General features: G+C 32.9%; 2 protein-coding genes across 2 annotated transcripts in view; both read right to left on the bottom strand.

Annotated features, from left to right (window-relative positions):
- Positions 1-14501, bottom strand: part of LOC111044923 (flocculation protein FLO11) — a 182767-nt gene extending 168266 nt beyond the window's left edge. Inside the window, exons 1-4 of the mRNA XM_022330190.2 lie at positions 14026-14501; positions 11215-11348; positions 6446-6663; positions 2784-2966 (exon numbers count right to left, since the gene is read on the bottom strand). Of these exons, the coding sequence (XP_022185882.2) occupies positions 2784-2966; positions 6446-6663; positions 11215-11348; positions 14026-14201 (711 nt within the window). The 5' untranslated portion in view covers positions 14202-14501. The remainder of the gene's footprint in view (positions 1-2783; positions 2967-6445; positions 6664-11214; positions 11349-14025) is intronic.
- Positions 14502-16329: 1828 nt separating this feature from the next.
- Positions 16330-20732, bottom strand: part of LOC111044914 (CD63 antigen) — an 11300-nt gene continuing 6897 nt past the window's right edge. The window contains exon 5 of the mRNA XM_022330180.2: positions 16330-16688. Within this exon, the coding sequence (XP_022185872.1) occupies positions 16623-16688 (66 nt within the window). The 3' untranslated portion in view covers positions 16330-16622. The remainder of the gene's footprint in view (positions 16689-20732) is intronic.

Genomic DNA, 20732 nt, shown 5'->3' with positions numbered 1-20732 from the left:
GAATTTTGACAATATCTTTGTTTTATTATGGAGAGATTTCACAACATCACCATCAATTCTACTAATTTTATACCAATCCAACTATTTAATAAGCAGGTATAGAATGGCAAGGTTCTGCTCTAGAATTCAATTCTATGGTTCCATCTAATTTTAAGAAATGCCAATGTATAAAAAACATATAATGCCAATGAATAAAAACTTAAAAGACAAAGTAATGTTGCCGGGTATTCAGGAAATTAATCAAAAATATATAAACTATTATTATTATTTTTTTTTTCATCCACTGACCTCCTATAAAAGGGGTATTTGAACTTGTCAATGTCGTAAGTCAATAAAATACAGAACATAAATGATAAGTCAATATATTTTATTCTCTCTCCAAACCTTATCTCGACGCTCGTAGTTTAGAACATAAATAGGCACATGAAAAGTCAATACATTTTTTTGTCTATTCTCTCTAAACCCCATTTCGACACTCGTAGTACTCTCTGAACTCTTCATTTGAGTACGCGCATATGGACAGCAGCTCCTTCTTTAATTGATCTCTGAATTTTGTACCAGTCATTTCTTTTATATGAGCTGGCAATAAATTATACAACCGAATACCAGAACTCCTAACACCTCGCTCATACATGGTTGTCTGGTGTGTGTCGTCTCTTAGGTTGTTCCTATATCTTTTTGGGTATTGATGGAATGTTCCGCCTGTATTAAATTCATGTAGATTTTTTTTAATGAAGCAGATTGTTTCGAAAATATATAGGCTTGGGAATGGGAGAATTTGAAGTTTTTTGAAAGTTTATTGTTAAGATTAGCCTATAGTTTCCGGTCAGCGTACAGCTTATACACCATTCGTTTATTTATTGAATAGGACAAACAAATTCGACATTTATAAAATAAAAAACAAGAAATCACATTGAAAAATTATCTGCACAGTAATTAAAATTATAAAGAGTGTCCCAGGAAAGGTGTAACAGCCGAAGATCGTAGATTCTACATGAAATTTACAACAAAAATTATCCAGTAGAATTTCCTTATATCGACCTTAGTTTTAGATAAATTGATTTTTCGATATTTTTTAAACGACAATAACTAGAAAAAGTCTTCTTCTTCTCAGCAGCCTTTTCCCACTCGTGTGGGGTCGGCGTTTTAAGTCAGTCACTTCCAGGAGTCTCGGTCATGGGCTTCGTTTGGTGTTAGTCCCTTCTCTGAAAGATCTTGAGCGATACAATTTTCCCATTTCTTCCTAGGTCTCCCCCTCTTCCTAGTGCCTTCGACATCTAAGTGGTCGGTCTTTTTCCCCACATAATCGTCATTCCTTCTCTCCACATGTCCGTACAAATGCAGCCATTGTTCTTGTATTTTCTTTGATATTTCTGCAACATTCATCCTGTTTCTTATTACTTAATTTCGGATTCTATCCCTTCTAGTTACGCCGCAACTCCACCTCAACATCTTCATTTCAGTGACCTCCACAGTCTGTGTTCATGGGCTTTTCTAACTGCCCAGGTCTCCGCTCCGTATGTCAATGCGGGCCGCACGACTGCTTTGTACATCCCTTTAGATCTTCTATCATTCATACATCAATCATTCTTCTATCACAAAATATTTCAGTCATTTTCATTAGATTGAAGACAACATTTTGATAACTGTTTGTTGTTTGAGGAGTAAGTTTGAGTTTTTTTGTAGTTTTAAAATTTTCAATTATTAGGCCTAATACAGTATTTTTCAGTTATCAGTGATGATTTAGTGGAGTATTCTTATTTAATTTGGTTTTTAACTTTTTTAAATTCTAAATTCCTAGTTTATATATATTTTGGACTCAAAATTGAACAAAAGTCATTAAGTGTAAACATAATCTAAGTTTTGGATAATTTCTATCTAAATTTGGACAAAGGAACAGTTTTGGCCTGTTGTTCCTTTCCCAATCATTCATAGTTGAGAATGATATTGTATGTATCAATGTATAAATAAATAAATAAATAAATGAATTCATCCAGCCTGTATTTACTCGATGTGCTATTTCGTTGTCCAGTTTTCCATCTTTATCTGTACCTGTTGAGCCCAGGTACTTGAATTTTTCTACCAGAATAACTACAATAAGAAGAAAACTATCAGTCAAAATCCAATTCTAAGGATATGGTTGAAGAGAGGAAGAAATTCCCAATAAGATTCATAACATATCATTTGTTCCTTTGATTGAAATTTTTGAACTTTCCATGAGCGTTTGAAATTTGATTTGGAACACGACGAATTTACCTACTTTCTTCAACTTAAAGCGCTCATAAAAAGTTCAAGAATATTAAACAAAGGAACAAATTATATGAATCTTATTGGGTATTTCTTCCTCTTCCCAACCATGCCCTTAAAATTAGATTTTTACATATAGTCTTCCAGTTATTGACGTTTTTAAAAAATATCGTTAAATCTATATAAGGCGAAATAAAAACAATGTTGTCAGTTCCACATACTTTATTTCAGCCAAACTTAAGTTTCAATTTCAATGCACATCATCTTCAGTGGTCTTTTTGGTTAGACTCTGCAGACCACTGAAGATGATGCCTTGAAACTCAAGTTTGGCTGAAATAAATTATGTGAAACTGACAACACCTTAATAAGGTGAAATTCCACAATATCTTTGTTCATAGTGTAAATTTTAAGTCTATATATCTCGAAAACTAAGGTCGATATAAGAAAATTTTACTGGCCATTTTTTGTGGCAAATTTCATGTAAAATCTATGATCCTCGGCTGTGGGACGCCCTGCATATTAATTAGAATAATTACCTCTTTAGTTTCGGCGAACCTCTTATCGGTTTGAATAAATGCGTCGTTGAGGGCAGCTACCGGGTCATGCGGATAATGCGTGCTCTCGACGAGGTACTGGTGGAGATGGGCTGAAGCATAGGAAGCAGCATCTGCACCTCCATGACCATCAAATACTGCGAAATAACTCGCTGTGCCATAGCCCTGCAACAATTTATTAGCAAGTTGGTTGATGAAAATCATTTAAACAAATTATTAATTTCATAGAAACAAATACTGTATTATCAATATTGAAAAAGTAAGATATATAGTTTTGTAAGATTTTTACCAGGTTGCATAAAAGCCTGTTAGATTTTAATCATAATTAAATGCCACGAAAACCAATCAGAAAAGGTTTTTTTGAAAAGGAGGCTTCTCTGATTGGTTATCGAAGCATTTAATCACGTTTAATCGTGATTTTATTCAACAGGCTCTTGTGCAACCGAGGCATAGTAATAATGATTTCCTAACCTACTTTAATGATTGCCTAGCCTAAAGAAAAAAAGTTTTAAGACTAAAGTGTGGCCTAGGTTATAATGGAAATGGAGGAAGATAGGTGAACAGCGTTGCCGATTCTCTGCCTTCCACTGCTTTCTAAAGAGGATAGCAGACACCGGTTTATCTGATGTAATATTAACTGTTCATTCTTGTTTAAAACAATTGATATTTTATCCGTAATTTTTCGAAAATGTATTTTTAATGATTAAATTTTGCATAATTGATATTCAATTTATTTTTAATTAATCAATGTTCTACTTTGTTAAAAAACGATCTGGCAGCGTTGCGAAGCTAGAAAAGAATAGCGCTATCTGCATTGTCGAATGAAAGACAAGGATAGCAACACCAATGTTAATGGACTACTGCCATTATAACGTGGACCACACTACAACAGGCCTGTTAATCATTTTCTGATCATGCATATTATGATTAATTTGTGTATCATGGAATGTATAAATTTAGATATTTAGTAATAATAATAGAGTAATGGTTGAATAAAGAAATTATATTTCCTTATCAAATCAGCATAATGGTAAACCAGGATTATTTCAACATTTCACACAAGTGCTGATTTAACACTTGAATACTCAATAATCTGCTTACACGAGCTTCTCAGATAAATGTTTTGCCCTAGATAGGCATGTTTGGGAAACTAGATATATTTATGTTACGAGATCAAAATTAAAATTGAAAAATACTATAGTGGCAATCAATACTTGATTATAAGATGTTTATAAATACAAATAATTAAAATTAATACATTATTTAATATTGTTACATCATTCAAGTTTCTGTAATAAATACAACTATATTTCTATGAATTATTTATTCAACGTTGACCAACCAAAAAAAGAAAAGGAATATGAATCATACTGTTTACTCAGCTACATTCACAAACATCACGAGTTTACACAAATGAATACGCAAAATAAAATGCAATCAATTTATACCAAACTGGAAATGACGTTCAACTCTAAGGCACGGTTCCACAAAAGCCGGTTAATTTTTAACCGTGATTAACTTTACGAGAACCAATCAGAAAACGCGTTTTTGAAAAGATGGCTTCTCTGATTGGTTGTCGTGGAATTGAAAGTCGTGTTAAAATTGAACCGGCTTTTGTGCAACCGGCACTTAGATTTCGAAATAATACAGTACATAAAAATATTATGAAATAGAAATGGTAAAAAATAACATAAAATTACTTGTACAGTAAATAATTACTTCTAAAAAATCACAATAATTAGAGTATCTGGAGTGAACGAATAACTAAAAAATTCCAACTCAAACTCCTAATATGGGATAATGGGAACATCTAATATTGAAAAATGATTCTTTTTTTACATTTTTTTGTTTTTCTTACATACTTTTTTACCATTATTCAGCACAAGAAAGAACAAGAACTAATATGTTCAATTCTCAGGCCAATTGACTGAATGTTCAAGGCCTTGTCCTTGGTAAGCTTTAAAAGATTGCCAGTCCACTCTATCCTCAATGATAACGAACAACTCTGCAAATAGTAATTCAAATAGTCTCAATTTCTGTAAATAATATCGCATTAAAGAAGTCTCAATTTTCCTAAATTATACAAATGTAAATTATCCAAAAGCTAAATTCAATATTCATAATATAATTTCCTTCCATTATGAAAATAAGGATAATGGAAGATTCTTACAATATGTATATGAATGGAAGAATAATGAATGATAGCTGCAATTTCATTAGACAAATGGAAGGTGAAATTAATGCAGTTAGGATGATGACATTCATGGAATTACAGTATTTTCCTTCGGAGATACGACTTTAAAGACATTTATTTGCAAAAAAATTAGTTTATACCATGACATCGTATTTGCCAACATTACAGAGTTGTAAATATGAACAGTTAAGCCAGCTTTTGTTATCTTCAAGCGATGATAAATTAAAGAGACACTTTGCTATTCAAATTTCAAAAACCAAGATGGAGTTTTTTGTTGTTACTTCATTAACCTTGAAAATGCAACAGAATTATCAAAGCGAAAATCGAAAGTATATCATCTCTATGCTATTGACGCTTATAAATGCTAGTGGAAAGTTAGAGGTGAAATTGTCCTCTAAATACATCAAATATTTTGATTCAACTTATCTTTGAGTTGAAAAAACACTTCTAGTACATACGTTTTTTTAAATATTGTAGCATCATTCAACTTATTGTAATAAATACAACTATATTTCTTTAGTTGTTTATTCGCCATAACTTATAGGAGTTATTATTGATGGAAATTTTCTTTCTAAACATTGGTTTACAACAATGATTTTCCATATTATTGTTTTGTCAAAAACATTCATTTCGACAATTTCATATCTTATAAAATCTCCGTTTCTCGTGGACTGAAGCTAAAGATAACTACTTTTATGAAAATAAACGTCAAGTTGCAATTATTTGATTTCTGTCAATTACATAAAAATTAGTTACACGAAATTCGTAATTGATATGCTACCAAATACCCTTAGGCCCAGTGTCTGGGAAACTTATTACATCTAATGGACCAGTAAAGCTATAGATTTAATGGACCATTCGATTTAATAAGTAATCCTTACCGTATCCTAGAAACCGAGCCATGGACTTCCACAACAGCAAATATTGACAACAGAGGAAATAGCTGAAGGAAAATCAATAAAAATACAATGGATACTACTTTACAAGAATATTTACTACTTCCGCAAATATTTTTGTTTGCAGTGTTCATTGATTTCCTTCACTTCCCTGTTATTCTACTTCCTGAGAACTTTGTTACTCTGTTAGTCTTAAAGGCGAATGCACACAGCAATACACATGTATGCAGACAGACGGAGAAAAAAATCAAACGACTGCATGCAGACGTGAGCTGACATATGCAGACAGACGGATGTTTGTGTCCGATGTAACATTCGAATGCCTGGGAAGAAGGGATTTTTCTGTACGTCCCTCTGTTGCTGTGTCCTGTGTGCGTTTGCCTTAAGAGCATTTGATAGCTCATAAAATTAATTTGTGATTTTTATGAACAATTTATGAACGCCTGTCTCGTTCAATCTACTTTACTTTGTTTTATCCGTCTGGTTCAATCTCACAGGAAAAATTAAGGAGGCGTGATAAGGAGAATTGGGAAAACCCCATCATTAATACACACCTGGATATTGAACATGGAGTGCAGGTCCCACAGCACAGTTGTGCGGTCTTCCATTCGGGGTCGCAGGTTTTTGCTGGTGTAGATGGAGGTGGGAGGGGCGCTGAGCAGGTCGGTGGGTGGAGGGGGCAGGGTTCGAAGCTCAGCTTTGTCCAGGTATTTTTCACACACCTTGACCAGCAATGTGATTGCCGCTCGGCACAGCTTGAAACTGTCATAATCTGAAATACAAATCAATTTCATATGAAAATTTGTCGTAAAAAGGATTGTGAGAAGATTTCAATTCTTCATTGACAATAAAGTTAATGCATACAATGTAGGGAAACTCAATAGGCGTTTTCTTCCAATCCCTAATTCGCTAACCCAAAGTAGTTTTATTATTTCTTATGTTCATTATTAATTTATTTACTCATTAGTATCATCATTATTATTTATTTTATTTTAAAGCTCCACACAGATCTACAGATCTTCTCGGGGCTCATTATATTTGTTTTGATATTTCTTGTTTTGTATCATTGAATGTTGAGTGTGTTTAAGTTTTATCCAATAAAGTTTGAATTTCTAATGCGATATTGAAATAAATTTTAAATAAATAGTCCCAAGGTTTATGTTATGTTCATTTCTAATTCAAAAATGATGAGCATACACAAGTTACATACGTGTAATTGTTACATACTTGTTAAAGTTGATTATTTCTTGATCCATTACGAACTGTGAATAGCGTTTACTTGTAAATAAAAATTATAAATCAAAGTACTCTTCAAAATTTATTTTTTATTTTTATATACATACAAGTAAACCAAAGCAATAAAGTGAACATAGTGTTTACTTGTGTATACTATCTCTATGTTACCACCCTGAAGTGAACATCAACCATTATAGCAATAAAGCCCCTATGAGAAAACAAAATTCCTTCAAGTTTGTATGGATACTAGTTGTATTAAGGGGAAAATAGTGTACTGAAAAGTATGCAGGCATAATTGAAATTTAAATAACCTAATATAATTGCTTTCGTGCAGAATTGAGAACAATTCTGTTTCTGACAATAAAACATTCTTGATTCAAACAAATTAATGTGGAATAAGAAATTTACTCATTACAGAACATTTTGCAACTTCGATAGAAAAGATGAGAATACTTTCAAAATTTCACTTATGACGGATTAGAAATCGATGAAAATAGATTTTCCCCATCAACATTTTCTTTCTCACTTTGGCGCGCTCTCTTCCCTTATTCAATAGCAGCTCGGTCATCTACACGTGCCAATTCAATGTGTAGTGGAGTAGTTGAAGTAGTGAGTGAAAGATTTATCGATCACATTGAAATGGAATCGACCCTCAGACGAGTGACCCAAAAGTCAGTAACCTTCGCATTTGGACTTGGATTGCTTCCAAAAGTGGTCTACATACCACCACTACCCTCCAGTCCACCCTTCCCACCAACCTAATAGCACCGAGACTCTAGATACGCTATAAATTTTAGGAAAGCAGCTCCAAAAACTCCAAAATAAACATTGCTTTCACTGCTGTGAAAAATAGTGCGAAGATATAAGGCTTTATTTATGATAGCACATCCTTGGAAGAGAATGGAGAAAACTTTGGACTTTCTGAGTAAGTTTACTTTCAACGAGAGATCGGTGGAAATTTTTGTCAAGATTTCTGTCAACATTTTTGGGCTTTCCTAAATTTATTTCTGCAAAATATTAAGATTCCTATCTAAGGATATGATTCATGATGAAATGGATTTGCTACATTAAATTGACTAAAATCACTTGACATAACCATGAAATAATCCCGTCAACTCAGAAATAAGGTAGAGCTTTGAATTGATCAAAATAGAACATGAATAAATGAGAAAGAATTGTTTGACCCAATACTGAAAGAAAAATGTTTATTTAGGAAAATACGTTGAGGAAATTAATGAACTTGAGACTACTTGGAAGTATGATGTAAAATTCTAAACAACTCGTTTTTTATATTATAGACATTCAACAACGGAGCCAATTTACAATAGAATGAAATACTAATACTAAATATCCACTTAGAAGGCAATAATAGGCTACTTTGAGCCTTCTCAAAATACATACCATAAAAATAATATTTTGTAGAATGGTTAATGCTTCTCTAATATTTTAATTGAGTACCAAATTATTACAACCGGATGACTCTTCTATAAAAATTGATTGTGAGCATAATTAGAACATTGATTGACAAAGCGGTGACAACATGAATGAATAATCGTAGCATTATATGAGCACTATTCCATCATTTGAAAATCCATCTTCAAATAGACCTAGGTAGACATAAGATTGGACAATTACTAAGTTGTTCTGCTTCTCAAGACTACACGATAATCAAGAAACAGTTTTAAAAGAGAAAGACATGAAAAAATATGAGGAACTTGAGAGATTGATTAATGAAGAGATAAAGAGGCATGATTTAATATGTCAACTCCCAGGCTCACAACTACACATTTCATAAACTAAACACAGATGAAGATTACCGCATCTCTAGAAAGAATTATATCCACAAACATAGCAGTGTGTATTAAGTGATCTAGCAGAAGGTAATAAGCAAAAATGGACATTTTCCGGATACTATTTGGACGCATCTCGGCCTCTCTCTTTTCACTAATTATCTCTGTCTCCTAGCTCGTCTCCTTGTAGCCTTGGTTCCTAGATTTTGTGCCTGTTAATATTCATGAATGAGGAAGGTTTCGCCTCTGTGATCACCCGTCCGTCCTTCAAGCGAAACGATTCCACTGAAGTTTTCTAATGGTTAAAACTTTTGTCTCAACTAGAAATCCCGAAAACGAATTCCTCAATGATCATGGTGTGAGGTTTTCGTAGTTTGCATCAATTTTATCTATTTTTATCTATATGTGATATTATTTTATTGGAATTTCTATATTGATAAATGTATATTCAATATTTAGAGCCATTCACTCAAATTTTATTTTTTTATTGTAAAATAGACTTTTTGTTTTCATTAATTCTACTAAGACTTTGGAAATTTCTTTTTTCATGCACCTACCAAAACTTTTCCCCTCTAATATGAATATCAAAAAATGTGTTTCTGATGTTGCAGAATTTTTTTATATTTCTGAGAGACGCATATTTAAATTTTATGTGATATATTCATTGATCATACAATAGATGTAACTTATTAATTATTTCAAATGATAAACTAGTTTTTATTACGATGATCTATGAATGTATAACCTATTCCACGTTCTTATATGCATAAACTTTCTTTTCTGATATAGTCTTTATTTGTGAAACTTTTCAACGATTTATAGATAGTTTTAATTCGAAACATTAAAAACATAGTATTTTATACGAGTGTAAAAATATTACCATTGTCAATAAGAAGTAGTAAAACGTAAAATTAGAAAATTCGTGTAAAATTAATCATATTTTTCTGCTAAACCTGTCTCCTACATACATAATATAACCCCAGCAATGAATAATCTTTTCCCCATGAATCATCTATTGTTTCTCTGAACAGTTGGCTCACTCATATAAATTTGCACGTACGGTATGCTATAATGCTCTATTAATAAAATAGATATAGCATTTAAATCTAGTATTTTCTACATGATGAATATCCTAATTGATAATGAAAGAATATATCACCTTCACACACGAATTATTATCAAAAAAGATCAATAAACAATCCTTAAATCTAGCATATCAAGAAATATAACGATAAAATCCAAAGAACCTACTATTCATGAATCAAGAATGTACCGTATTCTAGATTCCTTGAAAAAATCCATTGAATCTCTAGTTAGACTTAGCAACAGTAGAACAGTAGTAAGAAAGATGTGGGAGAAATAAAAAAATAAAAAGAAAGATCAAGTAGCAGAGGGTGACATGAAAATGGAAGGCGTGGTAAAGAAAGAGATAAAAAAGATAAACAGAAAGAAGAACAGGGAATAAATATAGAACCATTTTATTTCTGTAATGTCAGAAATAATCCAGTGTTAAGTCTAACTTCCTTTGAGTCGGTACATGAACTGACAGTGAGATGACAGAGAAATTGAAAACATTACAACACTAATGTGTTGCTTCTTGTGGATTAGTATTATATTATGAATTCGGCTATTGTTATATCTACAAAAGTCTCCTTTACTCAATAATTATTAATTACTCATATTACAAAAATATTTTTTGTTAATAATACAACATTGCGATATGGTTGAAAACGAATATTCATTATTTTATTGAAAATACACGTAAATCTCGAATACGTTTTGATCAAAAGATTTTTTGTTTTGTTTTCAAGATGTGAAAATTCATCTTTCAGATTTAAATGTTCTATGCCAATTTCATCAGCAGATGGAGGATTCACAATATTACATCGTGGGAATATCCTAATGAGCAAATGTGTTCGTTATAATGTATCAATTTACATACAGTTTGTTCCAATAAAATGGTTAGTGGTCCTGTACATCGCATACGTGCAGGTTTGATTTACATATTTCATAAATTACTATAATTGAGTCGAAAATGGAGAATAAACTTATTTATTCTTTTTTTATAAGAAAGTTTATACTATCTCTCGGCTTTCCTATATAATTTCTGAAAGTACAGTTCCTACTTCACACGGCGTTCAATTCGAAAATAATTAACACTTTGCTTTGTTTGGAATCAGACTAGCATTAATATACACATCATGTCAATAATTATTATAGTAATACCTACCTATCAACTAGGATGGATCAGTATTCAATTTCTCAATTCTTACTGAATGAAAGTTAGTAGTACTCACGGTCATTTTCAGGACGATAACCAAATGACTCCGGTTCACTTTTAATTTTCACTTGCAGTTCATTGATGAGCGCATTAATCAGGTGCCCAATCAGGTTTTCAGGACACGGCTTGGTGAGATGAGGATTACCTCGTCTACAAAAAAAATCGACCATCTCAGAATTGAGAAACTCTTACATACGTTGAAAAATAATCTTGCTAACTATAACAAACTGAGTATGGTAGACCGTTTATGATAGAATCATTGGTTGGTACTCAACTCAAGTTATTTTTGGTAAATTTAATAACATTCTCAAAAATTGATATTTTCAAAAAAAATTGTTTTATTCAATCAACAATACCATGAAGAATGTATCCTCTAAGTCTCATGAATTTATCTCTTACCGAATTTGAAATATTCTGTCCCAAAAATTTAAACTTTAGGCGATCATATCTCAAAAGGAATGATAGGGAAAAATGTTTTCCTGTGAAAACTTTTTCATTTTGACAGCTTGATGATATACAAATCGAAAAAACTTTGAAAAATATCACTAGTAGAAAGTTTATTTCAAGCCTTTGCACAGCCTTAAGTTACTAGTCATGTCTGTATAACCTTGATCTTGTGGGTAAGTTGCTGAACTTCTCACCCAAATCTGACCCAGGTGCAGCAGGAGACTGATATATTGTTCAATGTTGCTGAAGAGTGATAGAAAGCTGATAAATTGCTACTAAATGTGGATTAGTAGTATTTTATTAGAGACTACAAAAGCTACTCAAAGATTGATGTGTACACTGAATCACAGTCAGGCCATCAGCTCTCACAGTGTGTCTCTCCATTGATGAAAATCTTACCTGGGAGTGTCACATTGAGGACCTATAAGAAGCTATCAATAGTCATCTATTTGCTAAGGAAGTTGAAACAGTTTGTGAGCAGGCCCTATTTGCTAGTGGTGTATCATACTCTTCTCCATAGTATCTACTCATTCTTATTTTCAGGGCTACTGAAAATATTGAAACATTATAGAAAATCAAGATTTACACTTGAAAATGGCTCTTGAAGAGTAAAAACTATAATAGTATTGTGATAAAATGAAAGGGTATTTGATATATGTTTCAACTTTTCCATAGCATTCTGATCTATATACTGCTGCTGTGGGGTCAAGTCTCTGCATGTAAAGATATATTATATGCAATAGAGGACAGTCCGTATTATTACCCTCAATAACAATCTGGATCATTGTAGACCTCACCTGCAGTTTACAGGTATGATGAACATCTAATGTCATTATATTTTGTTCGCTTTCTTTGTATGAGTAAATTTTGGAATATTCAATACAAGGAGTGACTTCCATGGTCACAACTCTAGAAATGTCTCTTGACAAAGACCCATGGCGCATTACCTATTAGCTTTGCGGATTTTTAATAAGCGTTGAATTTGAAGAGGTTGGACAAAGCAGGTTACTAGTATTCAACTCAAAACTCAAGTGATGACCTATGATTTAGGGTATGACCAAATGTGAAAACGTACAAAATCTTTCCAGAATTAGTTTTTCGGCTCACGCATGATCTGACATGCATTTGCACATACACGCATCCAATGCAATCATACTCTTAAGGAAAAGCCATTTTATTCAACTCAAGAATATTTCTTGAACGATTTGGTAGCCCATCAAACATTTCTTGAACCTTGTTTTACCTATTTTTCAATCTTGATATTTGATACCGTAATGTAAAGAAAGGAATATAAATTCTTAACGCAATCCTTTCCGGCTTTGCTAATGAGGAGGAAGGTACCAAATTTGGGTGAAATGCCCACTCAAAATGCCATGACTGTTGGTTTAGAAAATTTTTGATTTCTCAGTTATACTCTAGCTGCTCGTAGTGACATCCACAACTACAACACCAGGCGCAGTGAGCTGTTGGATATCCGCAGGAGACGCCTCCACCGATTACAGACTAGTTATAGGATTTCTGCCCTGAAATTCTACAACAAGCTGCCTAGTAGTGTGAAGCAAATGGATGAGGCCGCCTTCAAGAGAACCGTCCGAGAGTTACTGTGTAACAAGGCATATTACAGAGTAAATGAATTTATGGGTGATAGTTTGATTTTTTACTGAAAGCGCAATTACTGGATCACTGCCATCTGAACTATTACAGTTTGTGTTGAATTACGGTACGTGTTTTAATTTTTTGACGCCATCGATCCCACAATTGTGCGTAATGGATGAAGCAGAATGTATTAAAGGTAAGCTATTACTTCAAGGTCTAAAAATCAATTCAATATTCTAGAGTAGAGGTCCAAGATTATGAATATGTAGTATTTCGTTTTTCACAGCAATGAGAATCAAAAAACAAAATTTAATTCTGACTGAATTATAAGAAAAATAAAGCCGGTATAAAATGAAATTGTATTTCTCTCAAAGTTGTCTGCAAGACAAACGCTTTCTAATAGGTTAATATAAATGACAACATTAAAACATATAGCTTAACCAAAATAATCAATAATTGTAAAGATAAAATATATAATTTATTATCTCATTTATATGCATTGACTCAGACTAGCTCCTGGCCATTCAGCTCATTGGCTGACGGCTAGGCCTATTTATATTTGATTAGCGAGTTTAAGATTCTCTATTAATTTTAAACTTAGCAACTTATTAATAGTTTTAAAAAATTATAATTAAAAATGAATAAATTATAAAATTGGGCTTTATGTGATTATAAAATTGGGATTGATGAGCAAACGTTGGGCGACGGTGCCGCCAAAAATATATACCGAATATATTGTAATAAGCCAAGTTAAATGCTAGGAAATATGCAACAATTATCTTACCTTCTTGTGAGAAATTGATTAGCCCAATGTGCAACTTTTCCATTGATTTCGTGATTTTTCACAAAAGTACAATACTCTATGGTTACGGGAAGCTGATCATCAGGATCAAAGGAAGCAAGGATTGATTTCAACAGCTTCCGATACTTTTTGCGATAATCACAAATAACCGCACTCATTTTTTATACTTATTTCTTACACTCTTGTCGCACAATAATCACATCAATTCAGAAATGCACAATAAATTTTATAGGATACGTACTCCACCCTTTCTAACCACAAAATATCAACAAAACAAAAACCATGGATTTCACACAACGATCTTTGCACAAAATGACACCAAACAAAACTGTAGAGTTTTAATAGAATTTTATAAAAAAATCCAACTTGTTTATGGGTAAACAAAACACACAAAATTAAAAAGATTCACCATCAAATCGCAAATTCAACCTCAACATTTTTGACACCACAACGAAGAACGAACTAAACTAAACAGAAAAGACAGAAACAATTTTTTAGAACAAATGCCTTCTTGATCACAATCGTTTGCACGTACAACAGAAAACATATGAGATAACGTTTCATGTCACATCCGCTAGGTAGCGTTAACACACAATCTGTTTAAAACAACCGCCAATTTCGAATAAAATTAAGTCAGTATAACACAACACGTTTAAAATGCTAGAAATAAATCGGTTTTAAAATATTAGAAGAATGATTATATTTCAATATGTGGGAGAATACAACTTTTTTAAAAAAGTTGATGCCTGTTTTTCCAAATGTCAAGAGTGTTAAAAGAAGGCTAGTTTCAAGTTTTTATTGGGCCAGTTGAACATAGAAGTTACATATAGCCAAGTCACAATTCACATTAAAGAAACATACAATAAATTGCACAGATACAATACATACAATAGACAATAATAAATAAAATAAAACAGATCAGTAAAAGCAAATTTACAATTAGATCAGATAATTTAGTCTCCTGTACTTGGGTATCAATAGACAAAAAAAAACATAGTTGTTGAATGAATGGATTTAATTTCCTAGAGTTCCTATTCTATGGTCCATAATGATTTATAATAATTATTGTAAATATAAAAACTTCAAGTTACCTTGATATTGAATTTTGTATTTGCTATTTTTGCCACGCCTACAATGGTTTCATAAAAACAATTTTCAAGATAATTTTTAGAAAATATCAAATATTTATATGAATGTCTAAATAAACCAGAGCCTTATTTTTACTCTTAAAATAGTTTAATTCAATACTTGCTTCTCCACAAGCAAAAATATGTTATTTAGAGTAAAGACTTACCAACGAAATGATGTATGGTATATTCGTGTTATTATAGGAAATCTCTTCCTTCTCAATGGCGAGAAGACCCAAAGAATTGTGTTTGGCCTCAGGAATGGAGTAGGCTACTATATATGATTTCCCCCCCAGTGAAGCTCCTTGGCTTCACTCTGGACCGATAGCTTTCCTGGGGCGGGCACATTCAGGTAATCTGTGGCAGGTTGAGCAAGGTTCTGTTTTTCCTCAGGAGCCTGAGAAGATAGATGTGTACCAGAGGCCCATCTCCGCATGTGTTACTTTGCCTTCATTCAAAGTGTGATGTCATATGGCATCACCTTGTGGGGTAAAAGATATACTGCTGGTGCAGAAGAAGGCCATCCGGATTCTTTGTGGGGCAGAATTTTTAGCGCATTGTAAGCCTCTTTTTGTGAGTGAAAAGATTCTCACTGTATTCAATTTTTACATTACAGGTCAGCTACAAAGGCATTCCACAGTGTCCGTACTTTGCCTACCAGGGGTGATGTGCATGATCATGGCACCAGAGGCAGGCTGAGACTGGACCTGCCATATTGTACATTGGGGAGGACCCAGAGCAGCCTCATCTACCAGTCAGCTAGAATTTTGAACAAGCTGCCAGTTTCAGCCAGGACTCTGCCAGAGACAGTCTTGAAGAGGAGACTAAGGGCTTTCCTTCAGGAGAACCCCTTTTATTCTCTGAGGGAGTTCTATGATTGTGATCCTTAGACTGTAAGTAGATACTTCTAGCATTAGTCTTGCTGCTTCTTCTGCTTGCTGCTTTTTGTGTTTTGATGTGTATTTTTCTTCTTGACCTGTCTTATGAGAGTTTTTTATGTTCTTGACTTGTTCACTTGTGGCCATACATATGACCACGCCATAAACAGAAACTCATTATTATTATTATTATTTTTGTTGGTGTTGCCTATAATAAATATTATAGATAATAATATCAAGATAAAAAATCCATTATAGTTAAAGAATTGAAAAAAATTGAGTTGATCAGTTTACAGCAATATTAAATTTATTCAGCATAATTTTACATTAGCCTACTATATAGGAAATTAAATAGCATACATTTTTTAAATACAAAATAAACACTAAGAACTAAGAAAGAGCATTTAATTGCTCTCATGGTTTCAATATTGTAAAAAACTACAATGATTACAGCTCAATTCAAATCTCCAGGAGAGATGATAATTTCTTGTATCCAAGATTGAAATTGGTTTATGTATTAATTTCATGGTTTAAACGTATTTGTCTGTTTAGTAAACGTCTGCTCCGCTGCTCGTCATACAGACTCATACTGTACATGGATAGATCGTGCCAGTCTACAAGCAAATACAACTCCCAACAACTGAAAAAGACAAGAGTAAAGTGAAGATAGAAAGAAATGACATATTTGCAATAATTGGAATAATTATTATTGCATCGCCATATATATAGTAGGCTAATTGAACAAAATTCCTAATTTGTTATTTTGTTCAATCAATTACTATAAAATGAATGGATACATATAATATACAGAGTGTTTCAGAAGTGGTGTCGAACATTTTAGTGTATTGTTTCTGGATGATAGGAGACTACAAAAGTCGTATTTGAAGTGTCCAAAACTCAGCGGTTATCCTTATAGCTGCCACTGTGTTTTTTCACTCAGGAATTTTTATCAAAAGAACGAAATGTTACATTGATTTGAAATTTGGCATGAATATTCATGCTATAAAGACTCAACTTTAAAAAATAAAATAAAAACTTTTGATGTAAATTTTCAAAATGGCGGCCATTTTAAAATTTTGATTGCAAATTTCACGAAAACCGTTCACTTTACAGAAACTTTACAAGAGACAAAATGTCTCATTTATTAAGATTCGTCAGAGAATTGAGAGATATTAATTATTTTATTACAGCATGCATGATCATGAAAAAACAAGATCATATGAAAAACATTGTAAAATCAGCTGGATGGCCATATGGAGCCATACCGAGTTCCAAAGCTTTACCTCAAATACAATTGGAATTAAAAATGTTTATCGATGTTTTAACTGTGAAAAGTGGTCATACATGCAATACGAAAATAATTAATTTCTCTGTTATTCTCCGACCAATCTTAATTAATGAGGTATCCTTAAAATCTTGATAACATTTTCCAACTTTTTTGTCTCTTGTAAATTTTCTGTAAAGTGATCGGTTTTCGTGAAATTTGCAATCAAAAATTTAAAAAGGCAGCCATTTTGAAAATTTTCATTTTATTTTTTAAAGTTGAATCTTTATAGCATAAATATTCATGCAAAATTTCAGATCAAAACAGCATTTCGTTCTTGAGATAAGAATTCCTAAGTGAAAAAACAAAATGGCAGCTATAAGGATTAGGCCGGTTACAGAGCTCGACCGACCGTCAGTGCGTATGTACCATCCTGACCGTAAGCATCGATGAATCAGTTTTACACGTTCAGAGCTCGATCGACCGTCAGTGCGTATGCACCATCCTGTCCATACATCAGTTTTTCTGACTCACAAAATGGACGCCTTTACAGATTGTTATTGCAGCTTATTATCTTCGAAAACGAAAGATTAAAAGACGTAGATATCAAGTTCACCCGATCGTCGCCCAAAGAGCATTTCAAAGGGAATTTAGTACCATTATAGGTACCACCTATACATCATTGCTTGGGGTGAAGATACATTTTTCAACTACATCAGAATGTCCATCAGAAATTTTGATGAGTTATTTCGAGCTTGTATCACCATTGGGAATACTTGCAGTCACTTTAAGCTACGGATCAAATAAATGTAGATAATATTAATAATATGTTTTTTCAATAATAAATTAAGAAATGATTGAAGAAATGTATAGAAAAACTCTTAATTCAAATATGACACTATTAATTGAATTCACTCATTATGCTATTCAATTCAATATTAGCTGATTGTCGGGCAGAGGTGTCAGCACATTGATTATGTTGCGATCGGGCTACTGATCAGTACAGCTCTGAAAGCTTCTATTTGTTTCAATAGCGCGTCAGTCGACCGATGGAACGGATGCGCATGAGCTCGACCGATGGTCTTCGTACGCTGTATAAAACGCATGGTCCTGACCGTGCGCATGCGTGCTGTCAGTCCTGCTCTGAACATGGAATATCTATGGAAAAGACAAGCGCGACTGACGTACGCACTGACGGTCGGTCGAGCTCTGTAACCGGCCTAACCACTGAGCTTTGGACACTTAAAAAGCGACATTTGTAGTCTCCTATCATCCAGGAACAATACCCTAAAATGTTCGACACTACTTCTGAAACACTCTGTATATAGTAGGCTAATTGAATAAAATTCCTAATTTGATATTTTGTTCAATCAATTACTATAATTTGATAGCAATATTATGAATAGATACAATAATATAATATATTCGAATTCCGAGATTCCTATAGTTGGGATTCCCATTAGGAATTGCGTTGAATTAATTATTAGAATTAGTGTACAGCATTTGATTACAATGCCCGACCAAAGACAAAAAAGTAGGTAACTTAATACGTAATAAATGTTTGGAAGATGAAAATAACATGTAAAAATAGTTGTTTTTCAAGTATTTGTTTTGCAAATGTAAGGATGTAGAACTCCCTTATATTATTGTTGAATAATAATATTTTTAAAAAATTCTTAATACTTTTAAGACTTGAAAAATACTGTCGATGAACGGAAAATTAATTGATAAATTAAAAGTAAAGAAACAGAAAAGGAAACTCAAGATTCATGTGATCCAAGTTGAAATGATCTTAATTTGTCCAATAACATTCCACAATATATGGTAACATAATTTCTTCATCAAAGTCTGAAATAATAATATTTCAGCCTTAAATAACGACAATGTGATCTGATTTTGAGATCTGCGTACGTCTAGCCCCGCTGCGCGCAAACGCGGTTGGTTAATCTCCAGGCTTACGCTTCAAATTATTCTACTGTAGACCTATATTCTATACAAATTTTATTCCTCTATATATTTATTATTTTGAGCTTCCAATTTTCATCTTCTCTACCTCCATCAGTAATCAACCAATGAATTTAAATGCATCCCAGTCAGCAGTAAGGCTTGATTCAAGGCTTGAATTAGAAGCAGCCTTCACTTGTCAATCAAGGCTGAAGTTGAATCCAGCTGAAAACGATCTTGCTTGACATTCAACTCGAAGTCCCCTTGAATTTCCATACTAGAATCGAAAGCAGCATACCCTTGTTTTTCAAGGCTAACAAACTTGGATGGAATCGAAATTGAATATGGCGTGCTATGTATTCGTTCGAATTTAGCTTTTATTGCATGGGTCAAACAAGTCTTGACTTTGCCTTGAATTCCCCTTGTCAGTCAAAGCTGACAGTCTTGATTAGAATCGATCTTGAATATGGCTCGATAGGTATTCGTTCGAATTTAGCTTCTATTGCATGGGTCAAACAAGTCTTGACTCTGCCTTGAATACCCCTTGTCAGTTAAAGCCGATTTGAATCGATCTTGAATATAGCTTGCTACGCATTCCCTTGAATTTTGTTTCTATTGTAAGTGTCGAACAATCCTGGAGTAGCCTATTTCACATTGTCTTCTTTACATTGTCTATTTCTCATTGTCACTTCCAAAATCTCCTCTAATACAGGGTAGAGGAGATCAACCTGTAGTGTTCATCCCACACAGCACAAAAAGTTTAAAAACGTTTAATAAATGTTTAAAATGTATAAATTCGATAAACGTTATGAAAACAACGTTTAATAAACGTTAGAAAAGTTTACTAAAATAAACGTTTACTCTATAAACGTTTAATAAACGTCTAGAATGTATATTGCTGATAAACGTTATAAAAATAACGTTTGATAAACGTTAGAAATGTTTACTAAAATAAACGTTAGAAAGGTTGGTACAGTATTGAATTTTTACAGTACCTACCCAGTCAACACACTAAGTGAAAAACTGAAAATGTTAAAAGTGAAAATCAAACATTTTTTTCAGAAGGTGTCTCCTCCCCCCTCACCTGTGTAACTTAATCCCTAAAAATGTCTCAATTTAGGCTTTCTGACCAATAATTCCTAAGTGGAATTGAATTCCAACCCCTTTCTATCTTCTTCAAAAATCGTCTCCAACTCACCGTTATCGAGATAAAGAAAATGTTTTACACAAATTAAGACTGACATTTTTTTGAGTTTTCCAAAAAGTCTCACTTTAAGCTTTTTGTTGATCAATTCGGGTGCAGAATTTCAAACACTCTTTGTATTTTGCAAAAATCGTCTACAACGCACTGTTGATGATATAATAGACCTTTTGCGCTAATTTTAATTCAGTTAGGGAAAAAATTTGACCGATTTCTAAGTTTCCCAAAAACGTTCAAAAAAGCAGTCTTTTATTACTTATTCGGCTACAGAAGTA

Source organism: Nilaparvata lugens, chromosome 10, assembly GCF_014356525.2.
Source record: "Nilaparvata lugens isolate BPH chromosome 10, ASM1435652v1, whole genome shotgun sequence".
Classification (NCBI taxonomy): Eukaryota; Metazoa; Arthropoda; class Insecta; order Hemiptera; family Delphacidae; genus Nilaparvata; species Nilaparvata lugens.
The sequence above is the reverse complement of the archived record's forward strand: the minus strand, read 5'-3'. Positions and strand labels throughout refer to the sequence as shown.